The sequence below is a fragment of the Cherax quadricarinatus genome, unplaced genomic scaffold (genome assembly GCF_038502225.1).
Source record: "Cherax quadricarinatus isolate ZL_2023a unplaced genomic scaffold, ASM3850222v1 Contig748, whole genome shotgun sequence".
In the NCBI taxonomy this organism is placed as follows: domain Eukaryota; kingdom Metazoa; phylum Arthropoda; class Malacostraca; order Decapoda; family Parastacidae; genus Cherax; species Cherax quadricarinatus.
In genome coordinates this window covers 71,973-96,252 of record NW_027195774.1, presented here as the reverse complement: position 1 = coordinate 96,252, position 24,280 = coordinate 71,973, and the positions used below count along the sequence as shown (strand labels likewise).

Below are 24,280 nucleotides of genomic sequence, written 5' to 3'. Positions count from 1 at the left end.
TTTTTCCTGATATTCCATGCTTACAGATGCTCCCAAGCATAATATTTGCACAAATTCACCTTTGGTTGAGAATTGTTGGGAGGTGTGTTGTCAATTTCTGCAGGTTCTGGGACTGCACTATAATCCTCAGTATCCAAGCCAGGGCCACCCCGTCCTGGATTCCATCTACTTTCCTCAGTAGAGGAAGAAGGAGGAGACTCCTCTCCAACATCTGTACTGTGGGCCACGGTTTTGTGCGATGATGGTTGTATATTTACGGTTTTAGTGGTAGGGTCCCTAGTAGAGTCTGGGCTGGCGGCTAGGTCTGAGTCAGCACTGGGGCTGGGGGCTGAGCCTGGGTCAGCACCAGCACTGTGGGTATTAGTGCCATGACTGGGGGATGGGTCTGGTTTAGCACTATATGGGTGACTAGATAGTTTCGAGTCATCTGTTGTGGTATGGGCATTCTGCATTTTTTGATACACTATCTCTTGCTCCCACGTTTTATATATTTTTGGTAGACTGTCCAAGAGGTCATCTTTGTTTTCTTGATTATTTTTATCATTTATGTATATGCGGTATACAATAAACTAGCCACTTCGGTGGCAAAATCTTAAAAAAAAAAAAAAACTCATACGGGTTCGAGTTGCTGCGTATAGCCTCGGCTTCGAATAATATATAATTTTTATTGACTTTAAATAAAAAGCTGCTTTAATGGATTATTGCTATTATTGTGTTGTTGTTGCATTTAAAACACGTTTTTAACCTATAGTAAGTAAACTATAGCACAATGAAAAAATTAAGACGTTAAATATTTTGCATTTCTATTGAGGTTGTCTGTATTATTTACACAAGCGATATTCTTTCTCTAAAATGCATATAATGTATAAATGGAAATATTTTTTTATAAAAAAGGGGTGATAGTATACGATTTATTTTTAAGCATACAAACAGAGGTACAAAAAATACACAAAGAACAAAATTACATAATCTGATTTAATTATTTCAGTATATTGGTAAGTTATTGACCTTGGGATTTGTGAATCACACTAAAGTATACTTGAAATAATTTATGCATAATGACAGACATAAAATTATTAAAAAAAATATTAATATGGAAGATAATTATTTTTATTAGTCCGTAAACTCTTATCCAAATAATAAGTTTAACATAAGCCCCTCACCCAAACTTGATTGGTTCATTAAAAATCTCAAACCTTTCCTCTATAAGATACTTTTCTTAATGACGTAAATTATTAATATTGACGAATATAGATTATCGTTTTAAAATGTGAATGACTTGATGTGTTTGTGTGATGGCTAAGTAATATGACGCAGCGTGTGGTCGCCTCCTGCTGGATATCTCGCGCCAAAGCAGCAGCAGAGTCGTGGTGTCAAAACAAAACAACTTTTACTTTACAGAATTGATAAATCTAGCAGCAACAATGGCTGAGTTAAGCACAGGAATTATTGCAGTGAGTTCCTACTCTTCTGAAGTTGTTAACTAAGTGAGAACAAGCTGTCTTAATAAATAAACCTGCTGAATGTTGAAGACAGAGTTAAACAACTGAAGCTAAATCATGTTTATAAAATTGCTCACAAACAGTGTCCAGAATATCTTGCTGTCAATTTTGTCAAGGTTGGGAACCAAAGCAATCATAGTACTAGGGGGAGAGAGCACAACTTTGTAGTACCCACAGTCAGTGGCCAGGCGTCAAACACCTTTTATTGTACAGCAATAAAGGAATGGAACAGACTACCCACACATGTCAAAGCCAGTCATAGCATGAACCAGTTCAAGAAGAGTGACAAAAGGTGTCTGATGAATGTAGCTACAGAAAGGGAGGGGAATGATTTTCTATTTTTTAGCTAACATACGTGTAAATTTTACCTTATTCCTTGTAATGACCGTCGTATTGTAGATAGTCTTAATGACCCTCGTGTAGTAGATAGTCTTTTAAGTATGATAATAAGATGTTATCTTCATTATAGAATAATAAGAAAATATTATAACCTTTATATTATAATAATAAGGTAAAAGGATCCCAATGGAAATAAGTCACTCTGTCTGACTTTTTTGGGTTATCCCAGGTTCTTTACACATATGCTGCTATGTATGATAATTCTATGTAAATGTATTTGTGTATACCTGAATAAACTTACTTATGATACTCGGCAAAATTACCAAAAGATTTTATGCAGTCCAGCATTTTTATGTTTTGATGTTGTACTTGCATGTTCAGCTGCTAGAAATAAAATGCACGAGATTTGAAGTTACTTTGGTATTTATATAGAACAAGGAGAGAGAGAGATTTTGGGAGATGTTAAGTGAATGTATAGGAACCTTTGAACCAGGTGAGAGAGTAATTGTGGTAGGGGACCTGAATGCTAAAGTAGGAGAAACTTTTAGAGAGGGTGTGGTAGGTAAGTTTGGGGTGCCAGGTGTAAATGATAATGGGAGCCCTTTGATTGAACTTTGTATAGAAAGGGGTTTAGTTATAGGTAATATATATTTTAAGAAAAAGAGGATAAATAAGTATACAAGATATGATGTAGGGCGAAATGACAGTAGTTTGTTGGATTATGTATTGGTAGATAAAAGACTGCTGAGTAGACTTCAGGATGTGTACATGTTTATAGAGGGGCCACAGATATATCAGATCACTTTCTAGTTGTAGCTACACTGAGAGTAAAAGGTAGATGGGATACAAGGAGAATAGAAGCATCAGGGAAGAGAGAGGTGAAGGTTTATAAACTAAAAGAGGAGGCAGTTAGGGTAAGATATAAACGGCTATTGGAGGATAGATGGGCTAATGAGAGCATAGGCAATGGGGTCGAAGAGGTATGGGGTAGGATTAAAAATGTAGTGTTAGAGTGTTCAGCAGAAGTTTGTGGTTACAGGAAAGTGGGTGCAGGAGGGAAGAGGAGCGATTGGTGGAATGATGATGTAAAGAGAGTAGTAAGGGAGAAAAAGTTAGCATATGAGAAGTTTTTACAAAGTAGAAGTGATGCAAGGAGGGAAGAGTATATGGAGAAAAAGAGAGAGGTTAAGAGAGTGGTGAAGCAATGTAAAAAGAGAGCAAATGAGAGAGTGGGTGAGATGTTATCAACAAATTTTGTTGAAAATAAGAAAAAGTTTTGGAGTGAGATTAACAAGTTAAGAAAGCCTAGAGAACAAATGGATTTGTCAGTTAAAAATAGGAGAGGAGAGTTATTAAATGGAGAGTTAGAGGTATTGGGAAGATGGAGGGAGTATTTTGAGGAATTGTTAAATGTTGATGAAGATAGGGAAGCTGTGATTTCGTGTATAGGGCAAGGAGGAATAACATCTTGTAGGAGTGAGGAAGAGCCAGTTGTGAGTGTGGGGGAAGTTCGTGAGGCAGTAGGTAAAATGAAAGGGGGTAAGGCAGCCGGGATTGATGGGATAAAGATAGAAATGTTAAAAGCAGGTGGGGATATAGTTTTGGAGTGGTTGGTGCAATTATTTAATAAATGTATGGAAGAGGGTAAGGTACCTAGGGATTGGCAGAGAGCATGCATAGTTCCTTTCTATAAAGGCAAAGGGGATAAAAGAGAGTGCAAAAATTATAGGGGGATAATTCTGTTGAGTGTACCTGGTAAAGTGTATGGTAGAGTTATAATTGAAAGAATTAAGAGTAAGACGGAGAATAGGATAGCAGATGAACAAGGAGGCTTTAGGAAAGGTAGGGGGTGTGTGGACCAGGTGTTTACAGTGAAACATATAAGTGAACAGTATTTAGATAAGGCTAAAGAGGTCTTTGTGGCATTTATGGATTTGGAAAAGGCGTATGACAGGGTGGATAGGGGAGCAATGTGGCAGATGTTGCAAGTGTATGGTGTAGGAGGTAGGTTACTGAAAGCAGTGAAGAGTTTTTACGAGGATAGTGAGGCTTAAGTTAGAGTATGTAGGAAAGAGGGAAATTTTTTCCCAGTAAAAGTAGGCCTTAGACAAGGATGTGTGATGTCACCGTGGTTGTTTAATATATTTATAGATGGGGTTGTAAGAGAAGTAAATGCGAGGGTCTTGGCAAGAGGAGTGGAGTTAAAAGATAAAGAATCACACACAAAGTGGGAGTTGTCACAGCTGCTCTTTGCTGATGACACTGTGCTCTTGGGAGATTCTGAAGAGAAGTTGCAGAGATTGGTTGATGAATTTGGTAGGGTGTGCAAAAGAAGAAAATTAAAGGTGAATACAGGAAAGAGTAAGGTTATGAGGATAACAAAAAGATTAGGTGATGAAAGATTGAATATCAGATTGGAGGGAGAGAGTATGGAGGAGGTGAACGTATTCAGATATTTGGGAGTGGACGTGTCAGCGGATGGGTCTATGAAAGATGAGGTGAATCATAGAATTGATGAGGGAAAAAGAGTGAGTGGTGCACTTAGGAGTCTGTGGAGACAAAGAACTTTGTCCTTGGAGGCAAAGAGGGGAATGTATGAGAGTATAGTTTTACCAACGCTCTTATATGGGTGTGAAGCGTGGGTGATGAATGTTGCAGCGAGGAGAAGGCTGGAGGCAGTGGAGATGTCATGTCTGAGGGCAATGTGTGGTGTGAATATAATGCAGAGAATTCGTAGTTTGGAAGTTAGGAGGAGGTGCGGGATTACCAAAACTGTTGTCCAGAGGGCTGAGGAAGGGTTGTTGAGGCGGTTCGGACATGTAGAGAGAATGGAGCGAAACAGAATGACTTCAAGAGTGTATCAGTCTGTAGTGGAAGGAAGGCAGGGTAGGGGTCGGCCTAGGAAAGGTTGGAGGGAGGGGGTAAAGGAGGTTTTGTGTGCGAGGGGCTTGGACTTCCAGCAGGCATGCATGAACGTGTTTGATAGGAGTGAATGGAGACAAATGGTTTTTAATACTTGACGTGCTGTTGGAGTGTGAGCAAAGTAACATTTATGAAGGGATTCAGGGAAACCGGCAGGCCGGACTTGAGTCCTGGAGATGGGAAGTACAGTGCCTGCACTCTGAAGGAGGGGTGTTAATGTTGCAGTTTAAAAACTGTAGTGTAAAGCACCCTTCTGGCAAGACAGTGATGGAGTGAATGATGGTGAAAGTTTTTCTTTTTCGGGCCACCCTGCCTTGGTGGGAATCGGCCAGTGTGATAATAAAAAAAATAATAATAAAAAGTTTCAAGGTGAATCATAACGGTGGTAGAATGTGTTATCCCAGGTTCTCTACATATATGCTGCTATGTATAATAATTATGTAGCTATGTTTGTGTTAATCTGAATAAACTTACTAATGTCCCATGGACCCAAGAATTTGTCTTGGCCTAATATTGAGTTTAGAGCCAACAACGAAGTAATATTTCATTTTCATTTCTATAACAGGCACAGCGCTGTATGACTAGTGGGTTTAGCGCTTCTTTTTGTTTATGATAATATAACACTGGCAGTCTACCCTTACTTACCCATAGCCTGCCAATAATTTCTTGTGCTATTTTTTTTTCTGAGAGTGGATAAATAGTTATTTTTATGGGAGGTAAAATGTATCTGGTAAGTTTATATAGGTACAGGTCCACAAGTACAATTATCATACATAGTAACGTGTAAATTATCTGGCAGAATAACCCAAAAAAGTCAGTCATTGGCAGGCCAGTCAGAGTTTGACTTGCTGTTCCAGTGGTGTAAATGGTTTTAATACGTAGGGAGGCACTGGTCAGAGAAATAGCAAATATCAAACTGAACCTAAAGGAATCTTACAGGAGTTGAGAAACGTGGAAAAACTAAAAGCCATAAATGAAATCAAAAGAAACCCAAAGTATTTCTTTTCTTAATGCCATATCAAAGTCGAGAACAACATCCAGTATTAGGCCCCTACTTAGACAAGATGGATCCTGCACAAATGACAGCAAGGAAATGAGTGAGCTACTCAAGTCCTGGTATGACTCGGGTTTTTACCAACTCGCTAACCAGACTGAGAGTCGAAGACCTAAATTAATTTTTTTATGAGAGAGAGACATTATTTGGTAGACACAAACCTATCTGATATTATCCTGATGCCAAATGACTTCGAAAAGGCGATAAATGACATGCCTGTGCACTCTGCCCCAGGTCCAGACTCGTGGAGCTTCGTGTTTGTCAAGAACTGCAAGAAGCCCCTATCACGTGCTTTTAACATCCTATGGAGAGGGAGCATGGACATTGGTCATCCCACAGCTGCTAAAAACAACAGACATAGCCCCACTCTACAAAGGTGGCAGTACAGCAATAGCAAAGAACCACAGACCGATAGGGCTAATGTGCCATATCATAAAAATCTTTGAAACGTTCTAAGAAGCAAGACTGCCACCCATCTAGATACCTATCAATTACACAACCCAGGGCAGCATGGGTTTAGAGCAGGTCTCTCCTGTCTGTCCCAACAACTGGACCACTATGACAAGGTTGTGGATGCTCTAGAAGACAGACAGAATGCAGATGTAATATACACAGACTTGTAAAAGCCTCTGACAAGTGTGACCATGGTGTAATAGCGCAGAGAATGCGTGATAAAGGAATAACAGGAAAAATTGGTAGATGGATCTATAATTTCTTAAATTGAGCACAAAGAGTAGTAGTCAACAGTAAAGTCTGAGGTGGCTACGGTGAAAAGCTCTGTTCCACAAGGCACAGTACTCACTCCCATCCTATTCCTCATCCTCATATCTGACATAGACAGGGATACAAGCCACTGGGCAGGTGACGCCCGAATTGGCATGATCGTCCTCCACTGAAGACACTGCAGGATTCCAGACAGATCTCGACAAAATCTTTAAATGGGCCGCAAAAAACAATATGAAGTTCAACGATGAGAAATTTTAATTACTCCGATATGGAAAATGTGAGGAAATTAAAACTACATTGGAGTATAAAACAAATTCCAACCACACACTAGAGCGAAAAACTAATGTAAAAGACCTGAGTGTGATCATGTCAGAAGATCATGTCAGTGGTCAGTCGTCAGTACTCAGTGGTCAGTCGTCACGTGAGGTCACAGACCCTGAGCTGCCTTGGGGATTAGTGTGGACGGTTACAAAGCATGGCTTGCTTCTGCAGTGTTTTAAAAATTGAGGTTGGAGAGTTGAAGGAGGAGGTCTTGCTTCTCCAGGAGGAGATTAGGAGGCTGAAGGTCCACCTCAATGGGTCTGGGAGAGAGTGTGAGGTGGCTGGAGTTGTGGGGAATGAGGCTTCTAGCAGCGAGGTGCAGTCTGTCTCTCGCTGTGAGGAGGCTGTAGTTGGGGAGGCAGCAACGGCTACCAGCAGTGAGGTGCAGCCCAGCACCTGCTACAAGTGGCGAGTAGTTCACAGTAATGGAAGGCGCATCAGAGTAAGGAAAGTTAAGAGTGAAGATCTGAAGGTAGGAAATCGCTTCTCTGTTCTTCAGGATGAATGTACTTCAGTGGCCAGTGAAGGTAAGGGTACTACTGCCCCTGCTAATGGAGGTAAGCGCATTCTTGTGGTTGGTGACTCTCAGGTAAGATACATTGACCGTGCTTTTTGTAATAGGAATAAGAAGATGAGAGATAGAGTGTGCTTCCCTGGAGCTGGTGTTGGGGACATTGTCAACAGGCTGGATAATATCATGTCAGGTAATGGGAGCAAGCCCATTATCTGTCTCAGTGCTGGTGGAAATGATATTGGGAAGGGTAGGAGAGAAGAGCTGCTAGATAAGTACAGGTCAGCTATAGATTTCATTAAGTCTAAGGGAGGGATCCCAATCATATGTAGCATCTTGTCTAGAAGGGGAGTAGGAAATGAATGGTTGTCTAGGGCAATTGGTGTAAATTGCTGGCTAGACAGATACTGCAAGGAACTTGCAATCCCATTCATTGACAACTGGAACAACTTTTATGGCAAACATGATATGTATGCAAGGGATGGGGTACATCTCTCGGGGGCAGGGGTGGTAGCACTTGCAGACTCGATTGAGAAGGCCATTGGTGAAATGCCTATGATTTTAAACTGATGGAAGATAGAGGTATGGGTGTGTGTGGGAAACAAGCAGGTTGCAACACTTGGGTTGGAAACAGTAAATGTATAAAAGGCATTCAGCATGAAGTTATAAATAAAGACAATAGATCAGGTCAGCAAACAAAGGGGGACAGCAGAGGGCAGCAAGGGACTAGCTCCCTTAAGGTTTACTATACTAATAGCAGGAGTGTAAGAAATAAGATAGATGAGCTAAGATTAATTGCAAGTGCAGGAGACATAGATATTATTGCTATAACAGAGACCTGGCTCAATCTGAAAGATAGAGAGATGCCCTCTGAATGTCACATACAAGGCTATAAATTATTCCACACTGACAGGGTCAACAGGAAAGGTGGTGGAGTAGCGATGTATGTCAGAGACAATTTAAATTGTTGTGTTAGACAAGATATTAAATTAGAAGCGTCAGCCACTGAATCTGTTTGGTTACAGCTTCTCGAGGGCCGAGAAAAACTAATTTTGGGTGTGATTTACAGGGCCCCAAATCTTGATAGGGAGTGCAGTAAACTTCTATGGGACGAAATTCGTAAGGCATCTACATACGAAAATGTTGTGCTAATGGGAGATTTCAACTATAGACAGATTGACTGGAGCAATTTGACAGGAAATTTAGAGTCAGGTGACTTTCTTGATACGATCCAGGATTGTTTTTTAAAACAGTTTGTGACAGAGCCAACTAGGGGAAATAACCTCCTTGACTTGGTTCTTGCCAGTAGGGAAACACTAATTAATAATCTTGAGGTTAATGATGAGCTTGGGGAAAGTGATCACAAATCACTCAGTTTTAATATATCATGGAATTCCCCTAATAATGGCAATCAAGTCTCCGTCCCTGACTTTCGCTTGGCTGATTTCATAGGACTGAAAAATTACTTAGGTAGGCTGAACTGGAATGACCTGACTAAGGGTCAGGTAGGTGGTGATGGTTGCCGATATGATGTTTTCCAGGGCATAGTTCTAGCTGCTCAGTCAAATTATGTTCCAAATAGGGAAATCAGATCAAACAAAAATGATCCTAAATGGATGAACAATAGATTAAAATATCTGATTGGTCAAAAGAGAGGCATATATAGGCAAATCAAAAGAGGAGAGGGGCAATTGAGAAATCGATATATTCAGTTAAAGAGAGAAATAAAAATGGGAATTAGAAAAGCAAAAAGAGATTATGAGGTTAAAGTTGCAAGAGAATCGAAGACTAACCCAAAAGGATTCTTTCAGGTATACAGAAGTAAGATCAGGGACAAGATAGGCCCACTCAAAAGTTCCTCGGGTCAGCTCACTGACAGTGATAAGGAAATGTGTAGAATTTTTAACACATACTTCCTCTCAGTTTTTACACAGGAGGATACCAGCGATATTCCAGTAATGATAAATTATGTAGAACAGGACGATAATAAACTGTGTACTATTAGGGTCACAAGTGACATGGTCCTTAGGCAAATAGATAAATTAAAACCTAACAAATCCCCAGGCCCTGATGAACTGTATGCAAGGGTTCTAAAGGAATGTAAAGAGGAGCTTAGCACACCTTTGGCTAATCTTTTCAACATATCACTACAAACTGGCATGGTGCCAGATAAGTGGAAAATGGCAAATGTGATACCTATTTTCAAAACAGGTGACAGGTCCTTAGCTTCGAACTATAGACCAATAAGCCTAACCTCCATAGTGGGAAAATTTATGGAATCAATAATTGCCGAGGCAGTTCGTAGCCACCTTGAAAAGCATAAATTAATCAACGAATCTCAGCATGGTTTTACAAAGGGGCGTTCCTGCCTTACGAATTTATTAACTTTTTTCACTAAGGTATTTGAGGAGGTAGATCATGGTAATGAATATGATATTGTGTATATGGACTTCAGTAAGGCTTTTGACAGGGTCCCACATCAGAGACTATTGAGGAAAATTAAAGCACATGGAATAGGAGGAGAAATTTTTTCCTGGATTGAGGCATGGTTGACAAATAGGCAGCAGAGAGTTTGCATAAATGGGGAGAAATCAGAGTGGGGAAGTGTCACGAGCGGTGTTCCACAGGGGTCAGTGTTGGGCCCCCTGCTGTTCACAATCTACATAAACGACATAGATGAGGGCATAAAGAGCGACATCGGCAAGTTTGCCGATGACACCAAAATAGGCCGTCGAATTCATTCTGACGAGGACATTCGAGCACTCCAGGAAGATTTGAATAGACTGATGCAGTGGTCGGAGAAGTGGCAGATGCAGTTTAATATAGACAAATGCAAAGTTCTAAATGTTGGACAGGACAATAACCATGCCACATATAAACTAAATAATGTAGATCTTAATATTACGGATTGCGAAAAAGATTTAGGAGTTCTGGTTAGCAGTAATCTGAAACCAAGACAACAGTGCATAAGTGTTCGCAATAAAGCTAATAGAATCCTTGGCTTCATATCAAGAAGCATAAATAATAGGAGTCCTCAGGTTGTTCTTCAACTCTATACATCGTTGGTTAGGCCTCATTTAGATTATGCTGCACAGTTTTGGTCACCTTATTACAGAATGGATATAAATTCTCTGGAAAATGTACAAAGGAGGATGACAAAGTTGATCCCATGTATCACAAACCTTCCCTATGAGGATAGACTAAGGGCCCTGAATCTGCACTCTCTAGAAAGACGTAGAATTAGGGGGGATATGATTGAGGTGTATAAATGGAAGACAGGAATAAATAAAGGGGATGTAAATAGTGTGCTGAAAATATCTAGCCTAGACAGGACTCGCAGCAATGGTTTTAAGTTGGAAAAATTCAGATTCAGGAAGGATATAGGAAAGTACTGGTTTGGTAATAGAGTTGTGGATGAGTGGAACAAACTCCCAAGTACCGTTATAGAGGCCAGAACGTTGTGTAGCTTTAAAAATAGGTTGGATAAATACATGAGTGGATGTGGGTGGGTGTGAGTTAGACCTGATAGCTTGTGCTACCAGGTCGGTTGCCGTGTTCCTCCCTTAAGTCAATGTGACCTTACCTGACTAGGTTGGGTGCATTGGCTTAAGCCGGTAGGAGACTTGGACCTGCCTCGCATGGGCCAGTAGGCCTTCTGCAGTGTTCCTTCGTTCTTATGTTCTTATGTTCAAAGACTATAACATTGTATCGGTCACATCTGTTAGAAAAGTTACAGGATGGATAATGAGAACCTTCAAAACTAAGGGTGCCAAGCCCATGATGACAGTCTTAAAGTCACTTGTTCTATCTAGGCTGGAATATTGCTGCACTCTAACAGCACCTTTCAAGGCAGGTGAAATTGCTGACCTAGAAAATATACAGAGAACTTTTATGGCACACATAACTGCAATAAAACACCTCAGTTATTGGGAATACTTAAAGTTCCTCAACCTGTACTGCCTAGATTGCAGATGGGAGAGATACATGATTATATACACTTGAAAAATCCTAGAGGGATTAGTATCAAACTTGCACACGAAAATCACTCCCTATGAAAGCAATAAAGACTCGGCAGGAGATGCAACATTCCCCCGAAGAAAAGCAGGGGTGCCACTAGCACGATAAGAGACAACACAGTAAGTGACAGGGACCCAAGACTGTTCAACTGCCTCTCAGCATACATAAGGGGGATTACCAATAGACCCCTGACTGTCTTCAAACAGGCACTGGACAGGCACCTGAAGTCGGTACCTGACCAGCCGGGCTGTGGTTCGTACATCTGATTGTGTGGCCAACAGTAACAGCCTGGTTGATCAGGCCCTGAGCCACCATGAGGCCTGGTCACAGACCGGACCGCGAGGGCGTTGACCCCCGAAACCCTCTCCTGGTATACCCCAGGTATACAACTCAGCGGAACTTAGGTAATAGTTTACGTTTTACAGTACGTACATTTAACGTTTATACACTGGACAGCGCTGTATGACCCTTGTGGGTTTAGTACTTTGTTTTGATTATAATAATAATACACTATGGAAAAAGTATTGCTTCATAAATGCTCTTTTTGGAGATATAAGGAAAAATACTTTATTACATTAATTTTGGTTGGGTAGCAAGTCTTGGAAGTCAACGCTTAGTATTGTCATACACCTGGACAAACATAAAAAACAAAAGCGGCATATCTACCGATGGTGGTGTCAGATTAAGATATGTTATATTAGGTTGGGTTAGTGGCTTTTGTTAAGTTACAGTTTTTACCATTTGCTCAACAAAACAGTAATATGAAATCAACGTAATATTATACAATTTATACTGCTGAAGAACAGTCATCTATTGTTGTCTGATTTAATAAACAAGTTTCCATGTTATAACTTGTAAATGTCTCCTTTATTGGCCTCAAGTCTTCAGTGTTGATAATTAACTACATTAGAAGTTTTCCTTTCGAGGTAGATCAGGCTAGGCTTATTGCATGTAGAGATAACTTTCTTGGCTCTTACTTTGACCAGAACACAACTAATTTATTTAGGTTAGCTGTTATGTACTGTATATAAAATATTACATAGTACTGTATATGCAAAAGTGACATTTAATTTGGTTTGTCAAGCATACAGTTTGGAAATACTATTGGGCTGACAAGCTCTGAGTTGGCTAAACTCTGCAAAACTTTGAGGCAGTTGTGATAAGTTAGGGTGTGTAATACAGTAAGTTGTTGGGGCTTTAGGAGAGACTGACATCTTATGGCATATAAGAGCCTTTCCTGCCAATGTTTGGGAGAGAAAATTGCTCATTGTAAGCAGAAAAGGAAAATAAGATAAGCAGTCTCAATTAGGTCAGGTAGTTCCCTGGCCTTTTTCCTGTGTAAGCCTTGTGATATATACGTACAGTGGACCCCTGGATATTGTAGTCATTGTACACCTACCATCCGACTTACGACCTGCTCGACTTATGACCACTCGACTTACAACCGTGTTTTTTATGCCAAATTTCTGGGAAATAAACAACTATTTGTGTTGTACACAGTGTTTATCCGAAACCTTACAGTATAAAGTACAGTATTAACAACATAAAAGGTAAAGTAAAACATGAAATACCAAAATAAAACAATAAAATAAAGTCATTACAAAAATGTTTTGTTGATATTCAGTAGTAAAGTTCGACTTACGACCATTTCGACTTACGACCGGTTTCTTGGAACCGAACTCGGTCATAAGTCGGATGGTAGGTGTATTTCATAATGTTCAGAAATCGTAACTTTTTTTCTTCTTCAAAATATTGGCTTGATCATCATTGAGCTCAGTAATAGTCATTCATCTCGAATGCGTCTGCACGGCAACAGCAGCCCGACACTCAGTGTGCCATTGTTTATCGGCCAGTGAGCACAATCCCTCACGTTCATGCGATGCATTTCGTATTATTTCCATTCGTTTTAGTGCTTGCAACTGTTAACCCATAAATGGTCCAAATGTATATATACGTTCACTACCCCCAGTGACCCGAATATTTTGAAAAATAAAAAAAATGTTTTTTTTTTATTGAAAAAATAGAGCACATTTTTCTAAGTGTTATAGGATAAAAAAAAATGTTTAGGATCAGTACTTACCAAGATATGAGGCCGAGAAGTTGGCACTGGATGCTCACGTGACGGCAACATAGAGTCCTGCCGCTTGTACCATGGGCCCAAAGAAAGTTCCTAGTGCCAGCCAGCCCTTTGGTAAAGGGCTGAGAGAGAGGGGAGAATGTGCCTTCTTCAGTGATTCTGCGATATGTATGATACTAAAGCAGCAGGAGTCGATAAAGGCTATAGCGCCAGCCAACAATAAAGTGTAGCACTAACAGTGTAGCAAGTAAGTTAAGAGATTTATCAATAGAAAAAGGACAGCACGAAACCGACTCCTCCAATGTTGTTGGAGGTATATAGGGCTACTGACTAACACCGCCACCATCACCACCACTATGTAAGGCTTATCTTTCAGTGGCCTTTGTACACCCAACAGCAAGCAACACAACAACACTTGTCATATACTTAATGACATATTTTATTCATTCTAGAGTATATGCCATGCTTCTTTGTTATTAATATTGTCATATTAGATGGATTGTGCTAAATAAATAAGCCATAGGGTTGATATTGAAGGACTATTTTGTCCTGTCTCCCAGCACACTCCCCTACTGCCACTACAATTCCTAACATACACCAGAAACAGACCTCTTTGGAACACTTTTTTGAGCGACAGGGGTCCAGTGACTCAAGCTGGTCCTAGTGGCATTAAAAAACAAAGAAGGGAAGTAACCCTGGAAAAGGACTTGGTACCTGAAGTCTTTATGGAAGGGGATTCCCCTTCCAAACAGTAATTTCTCCATTCTCTCCCCTCCTCCTGTCTTCAATACACTAAGAAGAGTCTTCAATAAAGGAAAGTCGTGTTATTATTGTTTTATTCATGTCTCATTGTTTTCTGTGTAGGTAAATGTATATTTCATGTAAAAAAATATTTTTCTTAATACTTTTGGGTGTCTGGAATGGATTAATTGGATTTGTTATTTCTTATGGGGAAAATGAATTCGGAAATCGTCAAATTCGGCTTTAGTTACATTCTGTGGAACTTATTAATTACGATAACTTAGGGTCCACTGTACTGTATGTATATCGCCTCCTTTCTTCATATCAGCCAACATAGAAATTTTCAGTTTGTACCAAAGATCCCAATGGAAATAAGTCATTTTGAATTTTTTGAGGGTTATCCTAGGCAATCTATACATATGCTGCTGTGTATAATTTTTATGCAAATATTTATGTGCAACTATACCTGAATAACCTTACTTATCATAATTCATAAAGTGGATAACAACTCTTAGCCTGTAAAACTGATTTGTGTAAAAAGAAAAGTACAGTATAATTTTTTCCGGCAGAGGATGCAACCCCCAGCTGGTCTGACAGCATCCATAACTCTTGCCACTTGGCTGTCTGTTGGCATAAAATGCTTATCATTTCTAGTTGTGTATTGAACTGGGGGTCTCCTAGGACACTGACAGCCCACAACCCACATAACACCACTCCTAACACCAGCTCAATATGGTGCTGCATTTTCATTTTGACTTCAAGTTTAGCTTTAATATTCATTAGAAATATATTTTCAGGATATTGTTGAGGGGGCTCATCCAGAGAATCCAGTTCTTCAGATATTGGTATGTAATTTTTTGTTAGTAATGACACTGTATTTGGTAATGCAGTATGTAATTTTAATTGTGCAATATTGGTGAAATTTTTGAAGTCTCGACTACTTTTAGATATGTTTTTTGGAATTTGATGATACATATACGTAAGACAAATCAAATATAAATATTTACGTATTTTATTAATATCCTATTATCATAATATAAATTTCATGCAGTCCATGAAGCGCATTCCTAGTGGTGCTCAAGAGCGCTACCGCCTACTGTTGTCAGATGGCCACTGGACAAGCAGCTTTGCTATGTTAGCCACACAGCTCAATAGCATGGTTGGCTCTGGTGAGATCTCCAATAACTGCATAATCACACTGAAACGTTACATTTGTAATACTGTTCAAGATAATAAGAAGGTAAGATTGCATATACTGTATTGTACATGATTAAATTTTAAGAATGCTTTTGGTGAATCATTTAAAGTTAACTATAAATGCCATTTTAATGAGAGAATGGACTGCAGAAGTTAGGATTTACATTTATTATTTATTGTTAGTGATATAGTGTACTTCAAACACTTCTTACATTATACTACTGTCTAATCTACCCTTGCCTCTCTTAAGGTATTTGTGTTTTGGGATCTACTACACCAAATCACCTAAAACCATTAATAACCCAACAAAGAGCCTCTGTACGATCTGTCACCCATTCCAGTGCCAGACAGCAACACCCCCCCCTAACCCCACTCTTCAAAAGCTTGAACTAACTTAGTACACAAAATATGCACTTGTATTACTGTATACCTGCTATATATATATATACTAAAGAACAATAAACTCTCCCATAAACCCTCTTAAAACTTTTCCTTGATAGCTGCAACAGAACACAGGCATAATGTAAAACATAACCTTCTTTAATATCCCCCATCTCCAACTCAACCTGTGCCAAAGCTCAGTGGCATAAAATACCCCAAGATTTGGAATTCATTGCCTGATGCATCAAACGGCCTCCTGTCTGCCAATTGATTTACTGCTATTGTTAAAAAGCACCTTGTCTTCCCAATGTAACTAAACCAGCATTATGCTGTGGGAAACAAAACCAGCTCATCCAGTTCTGTCCCTGTTCTTTTTGCAGTCTTCCTCCAACTCCTGTAGAAAATAAATTACTCATCTTGTTCCATAATATTTTTATTGTAAGTAACCACCTGTATCTTCACTATCTCTATTGAATCACTCCTCAAAACTGAAGACATTGAAGCAGTTTGAAATAAATCATACTTTTAGAATTGTACCACTTGTACATTAGCTACCTATTATTATTATTATTTTTTTTTTTTTTTATTTTTTTTTTTTTAACAAGTCGGCCATCTCCCACCGAGGCAGGGTGACCCAAAAAAGAAAGAAAATCCCCAAAAAGAAAATACTTTCATCATCATTCAACACTTTCACCTCACTCACACATAATCACTGTTTTTGCAGAGGTGCTCAGAACACAACAGCTTATAAGCATATACCTATAAAGATACACAACATATCCCTCCAAACTGCTAATATCCTGAACCCCTCCTTTAGAGTGCAGGCATTGTACTTCCCATTTCCAGGACTCAAGTCCGGCTATATAAAAATAACAGTTTTCTCTGAATCCCTTCACTAAATATTACCCTGCTCACACTCCAACAGATCGTCATGTCCAAAATACCATCTGTCTCCATTCACTCCTATCTAGCACGCTCACGCACGCTTGCTGGAAGTCCAAGCCCCTCACCCACAAAACCTCCTTTACCCCCTCCCTCCAACCTTTTCGAGGGCAACCTCTACCCTGCCTTCCTTCCACTACAGATATATACGCTCTCCATGTCATTCTACTTTGATCCATTCTCTCTAAATGACCAAACCACCTCAACAACCCCTCTTCTGCCCTCTGACTAATACTTTTATTAACTCCACACCTTCTCTTAATTTCCACACTCCGAATTTTCTGCATAATATTTACACCACATATTGGCCTTAGACAGGACATCTCCACTGCCTGCAACCGCCTCCTCGCTGCTGCATTCACAACCCAAGCTTCACACCCATATAGAGTGTTGGTACTACTATACTTTCAAACATTCCCTTCTTTGCCTCCATAGATAACGTTTTTTGTCTCCACATATACCTCAACGCACCACTCACCTTTTTTCCCTCATCAATTCTATGATTAACCTCATCCTTCATAAATCCATCCGCCGACACATCAACTCCCAAGTATCTGAAAACATTCACTTCTTCCATACTCCTCCTCCTCCCCAATTTGATATCCAGTTTTTCTTTATCTAAATAATTTGATACCCTCATCACCTTACTCTTTTCTATGTTCAGTTTCAACTTTCTACCTTTACACACACTCCCAAACTCATCCACTAACCTTTGCAATTTTTCTTTAGAATCTCCCATGAGCACAGTATCATCAGCAAAAAGCAACTGTGTCAATTCCCATTTTGTATTTGATTCCCCATAATTTAATCCCACCCCTCTCCCGAACGCCCTAGCATTTACTTCTTTAACAACCCCATCTATAAATATATTAAACAACCATGGTGACATTACACATCCCTGTCTAAGACCTACTTTTACTGGGAAGTATTCTCCCTCTCTTCTACACACCCTAACCTGAGCCTCACTATCCTCATAAAACTCTTTACAGCATTTACTAACTTACCACCTATTCCATATACTTGCAACATCTGTCACATTGCTCCCATATCCACTCTATTATATGCCTTTTCTAAATCCATAAATGCAATAAAAACTTCCCTACCTTTATCTAAATACTGTTCACATATATGCCTCAATGTAAACACTTGATCTACACATCCCCCACCCACTCTGAAACCTCCTTGCTCATCTGCAATCCTAAGTTGTCATACCTCTAATTCTTTCAATTATAACCCTACCGTACACTTTTTCCTGTTTTTTTTTTTTTCAACAAGTCGGCCGTCTCCCACCGAGGCAGGGTGACCCAAAAAAGAAAGAAAATCCCCAAAAAGAAAATACTTTCATCATCATTCAACACTTTCACCACACTCGCACATTATCACTGTTTTTGCAGAGGTGCTCAGAATACAACAGTCTAGAAGCATACACATATAAAGATACACAACATATCCCTCCAAACTGCCAATATCCCAAACCCCTCCTGGTATACTCAGTAAACTTATTCCTCTATAATTTTTACAATCTCTCTTGTCCCTCTTCCCTTTATATAAAGGGACTATGCATGCTCTCCGCCAATCCCTAGGTACCTTCCCCTCTTTCATACATTTATTAAACAAAAATACCAACCACTCCAACATTGTCCCCCCCTGCTTTTAACATTTGTCATAATCCCATCAGTTCCAGCTGCTTTACCCCCTTTCATTCTGCGTAATGCCTCACGCACCTCCCCCACACTCATATCCTGTTCTTCTTCACTCCTAAAAGATGGTATACCTCCCTGGCCAGTGCATGAAATTACCGCTTCCCTTTCTTCGTCGACATTTAAAAATTACTCAAAATATTCTCGCCATCTATCCAAAACCTCCATCTTCCCATCTACTAACTCCCCTACTTTGTTTTTAACTGACAAATCCATTCGTTCTCTAGACTTTCTTAACTTGTTTAACTCGCTTCAAAATTTTTTCTTATTTTTATTAAAATTTCTTGTCATGCCTCTCCCACTCTATCATCTGCTCTCCTTTTGCTCTCTCTTACCATTCTCTTCACCTTTCTTTTACTCTCCATATACTCGACCCTTCTTATAACACTTCCACTTTGTAAAAACCTCTCATAAACTAACTTTTTCTCTTTTGTCACACCCTTTACTTCATCATTCCACCAATCACTCCTCATTCCTCCTCCACCCACTCTCCAATAACCACAAACTTCTGCCTCACATTCTAATACTGCATTTTTAAAACTATTCCAATCCTCTTCAACCCCCTTCCCCCTACTCATACTTGCACCAGCCCACCTTTCTGCCACTAGTTGCTTATATCTCACCCGAACTTCCTCCTCCCTTAGTTTATACACTTTCACCTCCCTCTTGCTTCTTGTTGCCATTTTCCTCTTTTTCCCATCTACCTCTTACTTTAACTGTAGCTACAACTAAATAATGATCCGATATATCAGTTGCCCCTCTATAAGCTTGTACATCCTGGGGACTACCCATCAACCTTTTATCCACCAATTCATAATCTAACAAACTACTTTCATTACGTGCTATATCATACCTTGTATATTTATTTATCCTCTTCATAAAATATGTATTACTTATTACCAAACCTCTTTCTACACATAGCTCAATTAAAGGCTTCCCATTTTCATTTACCCCTGGCACCCCAAATTTACCTACTACTCCCTCCACAACATTTTTGCCCACTTTAGCATTTGAAATCCCCAACCTCCATTACTCTCACACTTGGTTCAAAACTCCCCACGCATTCGCTCAACATTTCCCAAAATCTCTCTCTCCTCTACACTTCTCTCTTCTCCAGGTGCATAGATGCTTACTATAACCCACTTTTCACATCCAACCTTTATTTTACTCCACATAAGCCTTGAATTAATACATTTGTAGTCCTTTTCCTGCCATAACTTATCCTTCAACATTATTGCTACTCCTTCTTTAGCTCTAACTCTATTTGAAACCCCTGACCTAATCCCATTTATTCCTCTCCACTGAAACTCTCCCACCCCCTTCAGCTTTGTTTCACTTAAAGCCAGGACATCCAGCTTCTTCTCATTCATAACATCCACAATCATCTCTTTCTTATCATTTGCACAACATCCATGCACATTCAGACTTCCCACTTTGACAATTTTCTTCTTATTCCTTTTAGTAATTATTACAGGAAAAGGGGTTACTAGCCCATTGTTCCCGGCATTTTAGTTGACTTTTACAATATGCATGGCTTACGGAGGAAAGATTCTTATTCCACTTCCCCATGGATATAAAAGGAAAAGTAAGACCAAGAACTATTAAGAATAAAATCAAAGAAAACTCAGATGAGCCTGTATAAATAAGCATGTACGTGTAGTGTGACCTAAGTGTAAGTAGAAGTAGCAAGACGTACCTGTAATCTTGCATATTTATGAGACAGACAAAAGACACCAGCAATCCTACCATCATGTAAAACAATTACAGGCTTTCGTTTCACACTCACTTGGCAGGAAGGTAGTACCTCCCTGGGCGGTTGCTGTCTACCAACCTACTACCTATATTATTATTGTTGTTCTTCTTTCTTTCTTTCAACACAATGGCTGTATCCCACTGAGGCGGTGGCCCCAAAAGGAAAAACGAAAGTTTCCCCTTTTACATTTAGTAATGTATACAGGAGAAGGGGTTACTAGCCCCTTGCTCCCGGCATTTTAGTCGCCTCTTACAACACGCATGGCTTACGGAGGAAGAATTCTGTTCCACTTCCCCATGGAGGTAAGAGGAAATAAACAAGAACAAGAACTAGTAAGAAAATAGAAGAAAACCCAGAGGGGTGTGTGTATATATATGCTTGTACATGTATGTGTAGTGTGACCTAAGTGTAAGTAGAAGTAGCAAGATGTACCTGAAATCTTACATGTTTATGAGACAGAAAAAAGACACCAGCAATCCTACCATCATGTAAAACAATTACAGGCTTTCGTTTTACACTCACTTGGCAGGACGGTAGTACCTCCCTGGGCGGTTGCTGTCTACCAACCTACTACCTATATTATTATTATTGTTATTATTATTATTATTATTATTATTAACACGTTGGCTGTATCTCACCAAGGCAGGGTGACCCAAAAAAGAAGAAATACTTTTCTTTCTTCTTTTCTTTCAACACACCAGCCGTATCCCACCGAGGCGGGGTGGCCCAAAAGGAAAAACGAAAGTTTCTCCTTTTACATTTAGTAATACATACAGGAGAAGAGGTTACTAGCCCCTTGCTCCCGGCATTTTAGTCGCCTCTTACAACACGCATGGCTTACGGAGGAAGAATTCTGTTCCACTTCCCCATGGAGATAAGAGGAAATAAACAAGAATAAGAACTAGAAAGAAAATAGAAGAAAACCCAGAGGGGTGTGTATATATGTGCTTGTACATGTATGTGTAGTGTGACCTAAGTGTAAGTAGAAGTAGCAAGACGTACCTGAAATCTTGCATGTTCATGAGACAGAAAAAAGACACCAGCAATCCTACCATCATGTAAAACAATTACAGGCTTTCATTTTACACTCACTTGGCAGGACGGTAGTACCTCCCTGGGCGGTTGCTGTCTACCAACCTACTACCTATATTATTATTATTGTTATTATTATTATTATTATTATTATTATTATTATTATTATTATTAACACGTTGGCTGTATCTCACCAAGGCAGGGTGACCCAAAAAAGAAGAAATACTTTTATCATCACTCATTTCATCACTGTCTTGCCAGAGGCATGCAGACACTGCAGTTAAAAAACTTCAACATATCTACGCCCCCTCCTTCAGAGTGTAGTCACCTTCAGGACTCGAGTCTGGCTAACTGGTTTCCCTGAATCCTTTCATAAATATTTGCTCTCACTCCAACAGCATGTCAAGTCACAAAAACCATTTGCCTCCATTCTCTCCTATCTAACATGCTCACCTGCTGGAAGTTTAAGTCCCTCACACACAAAACCCCCTTTACCCCCTTCCTCCAACTCTATAGAACATAAGAACATAAGAATGTAGGAACACTGCAGAAGGCCTACTGGCCCATACGAGGCAGGTCCTTATCAAAACGACATCTACCTAAAGCTACTCAAGAAATAACTCCTGTACCCCTTGACACCAATCAAACCCAGCCCCTCCCACTCATATATTTGTCCAGTCTCTTCTTAAAGCTACCCAAGGTCCTAGCCTCTATCACCCCACTGGGAAGACTGTTCCACGCATCTACAACTCTGTTCGAAAACCAGTACTTACCTATGTCCTTTCTAAATCTAAATTTATCCAACTTAAATCCATTATTCCTGGTTCTTACCTGGTTCGACACCCTCAGTACTTTATTAATGTCTCCTTTGTTTATGCCCGTCATCCACTTATACACTTCAATGATATCTCCCCTCATTCTACGCCTCTCCAGATAGTGGAGATTTAAGGCTTTAAGTCTATCTTCATACGGGAGGTTCCTTACACAGTAAATAATTTTAGTCATTCTTCTCTGTATGTTCTCTAATGAGTCTATGTCCATCCTGTAGTAAGGGGACCAAAACTGAGCAGCATAATCTAAATGAGGCCTCACTAGTGATGTATAGAGCTGTAAAATAACTTTTGGACTTCTGTTACTTATACTTCTTGAGATAAATCCAAGTAATCTGTTGGCCTTGTTGCGCACATTAAGGCACTGCTGTCTTGGCTTTAGATTTCTGCTTACCATGACTCCCAAGTCTTTTTCACATTCTGTATGACCAAGCTCTACTTCACCTAGATTATAGCTTCGAGGGTTATTTTCATTTATACGTCGCCCAAATCATTTTATTTTGTTCCATCCTCTCTAAATGTCCAAACCACCTCAACAACCCCTCTTCAGCCCTGTGGATACTACTTCTAGAAACCCCACACTGTCCAGTCTCCAAGCTACAGATTCTGCATAATATTCACACCACACATTGCCCTCAGACATGACATCTCCACTGCCTCCAGCCTTCTCCTTGTTGCAACATTCACACCCATGCCTCACCCGTATAAGAATGTTGGTACCACTATACTTTCATACATTGCCCTCTTTGCTTCCTTTGATAATATTCTTTGTCTCCACAGACTCCTCACTGCACCACTCTCCTGTTTTCCTCATCAGTTCTGTGGTTCACCTCGTCTTTCATAGACATAGCTGCTTACAAGTCCACTCCCAAATTCCTGAAAACATTCACTTGCTCCATTCTCCCTCCAATATGATATCCTGTCTTTCATTACCTAAATTTTTTGTTATCCTCATCACCTTGCTCTTTCCTGTGTTCACTTTTTAATTTCCTTCTTTTACATACCCTCCCAAATTCGTCCACCAACTTCTGCAACTTCTCTTCAGGATCTCCCGAAGCACAATGTCATCAGCAAAAAGCAACTGTGACAACTTCCACTCTGTGTTAGATTCTTTTTCTTTTCATCCCACGCTTCTTCCCAACGCCTGAACATTCACTTCTCTTACAACCCCATCTATAAATATAGTGAGCAACCATGGTGACATCATGCATCCCTGTCTAAGGCTTACTTTTATTGGGAAATAATCTCCCTTTCTCCTACATACTCTAAGCTGAGCCTCACTATCCTTGTAAAAACTTGTAGCTGTAAAAGCTCTTAGCTGCTTTCAGTAACTTTCCACCTATTAAATACATTTGTAACATCTGCCATATTGCTCCCCTATCCACCCTATCATATGCCTTTTTCAAATCCATAAATACAACAAAAACCTTCCTTATTGTGCATATAATAGTTAACTGTTTAAGAAATCCTGTTTACTGAAGATCATTGAATCGGTTTGAAATGTTAAGGTATATTTTTAAAATTGTACCATTCTTTATTTATCTACCACTTTTTTTTTGAACATTTAATTGTAGTTAACTGAATAAGAAAGCCTACTTATTAATGATCTATGTCTAGTTCTGAAGTAGTCAATAAGTATTAGGTTTAATTTGCCCAAAATATATTGCATACTAGTGGCTTTCTTTCGTGCCTTATATTATTTTATTAAATGTAAACTACAATATCTGTGTACTTTATAAAAGAAATCACAATTTAAGTAGACTTTATTTCATGCTTATGTAAGCCCCAAGAAGTGCCTGTCCCTGTTGTTTTAGTTGAGCATGTGTGAAGGAAGGAGAGAACAAAAAAAAAAAATAGCTTGTTTTTACTTACAGCATTATTTTAATCACCTAGTAAGAACTTAAGTGTGTAAACTAAGGTTTTGTGAGAAGTAATGAGGGAGAATATGGCAGATTTATGTTGTATATACTGTTTATGTTTATTTTCCTAAAGGAGAGTTTCTTTGACCTTGTGGTTCTAACCTGGGTTTATTAATCGTGGTATTGACCACCACTTGAATGCTGTTTGGGAGTTTGAAGGAGTGTTGCGCTTGGATAGTTTTATTTTAATATTTTTTTGTGTAATTAAGACCAGTAAGTTTACCCCTAAACAGTATTTGCCTCCTATAATCTCACTGGCAATTTATGACCTCCCCCAGTTAAAGGGTTAGTGTAGTTTGGTGCACATTTTCTTTAT

The 24,280-nt window shown here is 39.4% G+C and overlaps 1 protein-coding gene across 2 annotated transcripts in view; it reads left to right on the top strand.

Annotated features, from left to right (window-relative positions):
- Positions 1 to 1,297: 1,297 nt before the first annotated feature.
- Positions 1,298 to 24,280, top strand: part of RPA1 (replication protein A 70) — a gene marked incomplete at its 3' end in the record, with an annotated part of 93,266 nt that continues 70,283 nt past the window's right edge. For both annotated transcript variants that reach the window (XM_070080641.1, XM_070080640.1), the window contains 3 exon segments: positions 1,298 to 1,454; positions 15,008 to 15,055; positions 15,262 to 15,450. In XM_070080641.1, the coding sequence (XP_069936742.1) occupies positions 1,425 to 1,454; positions 15,008 to 15,055; positions 15,262 to 15,450 (267 nt within the window).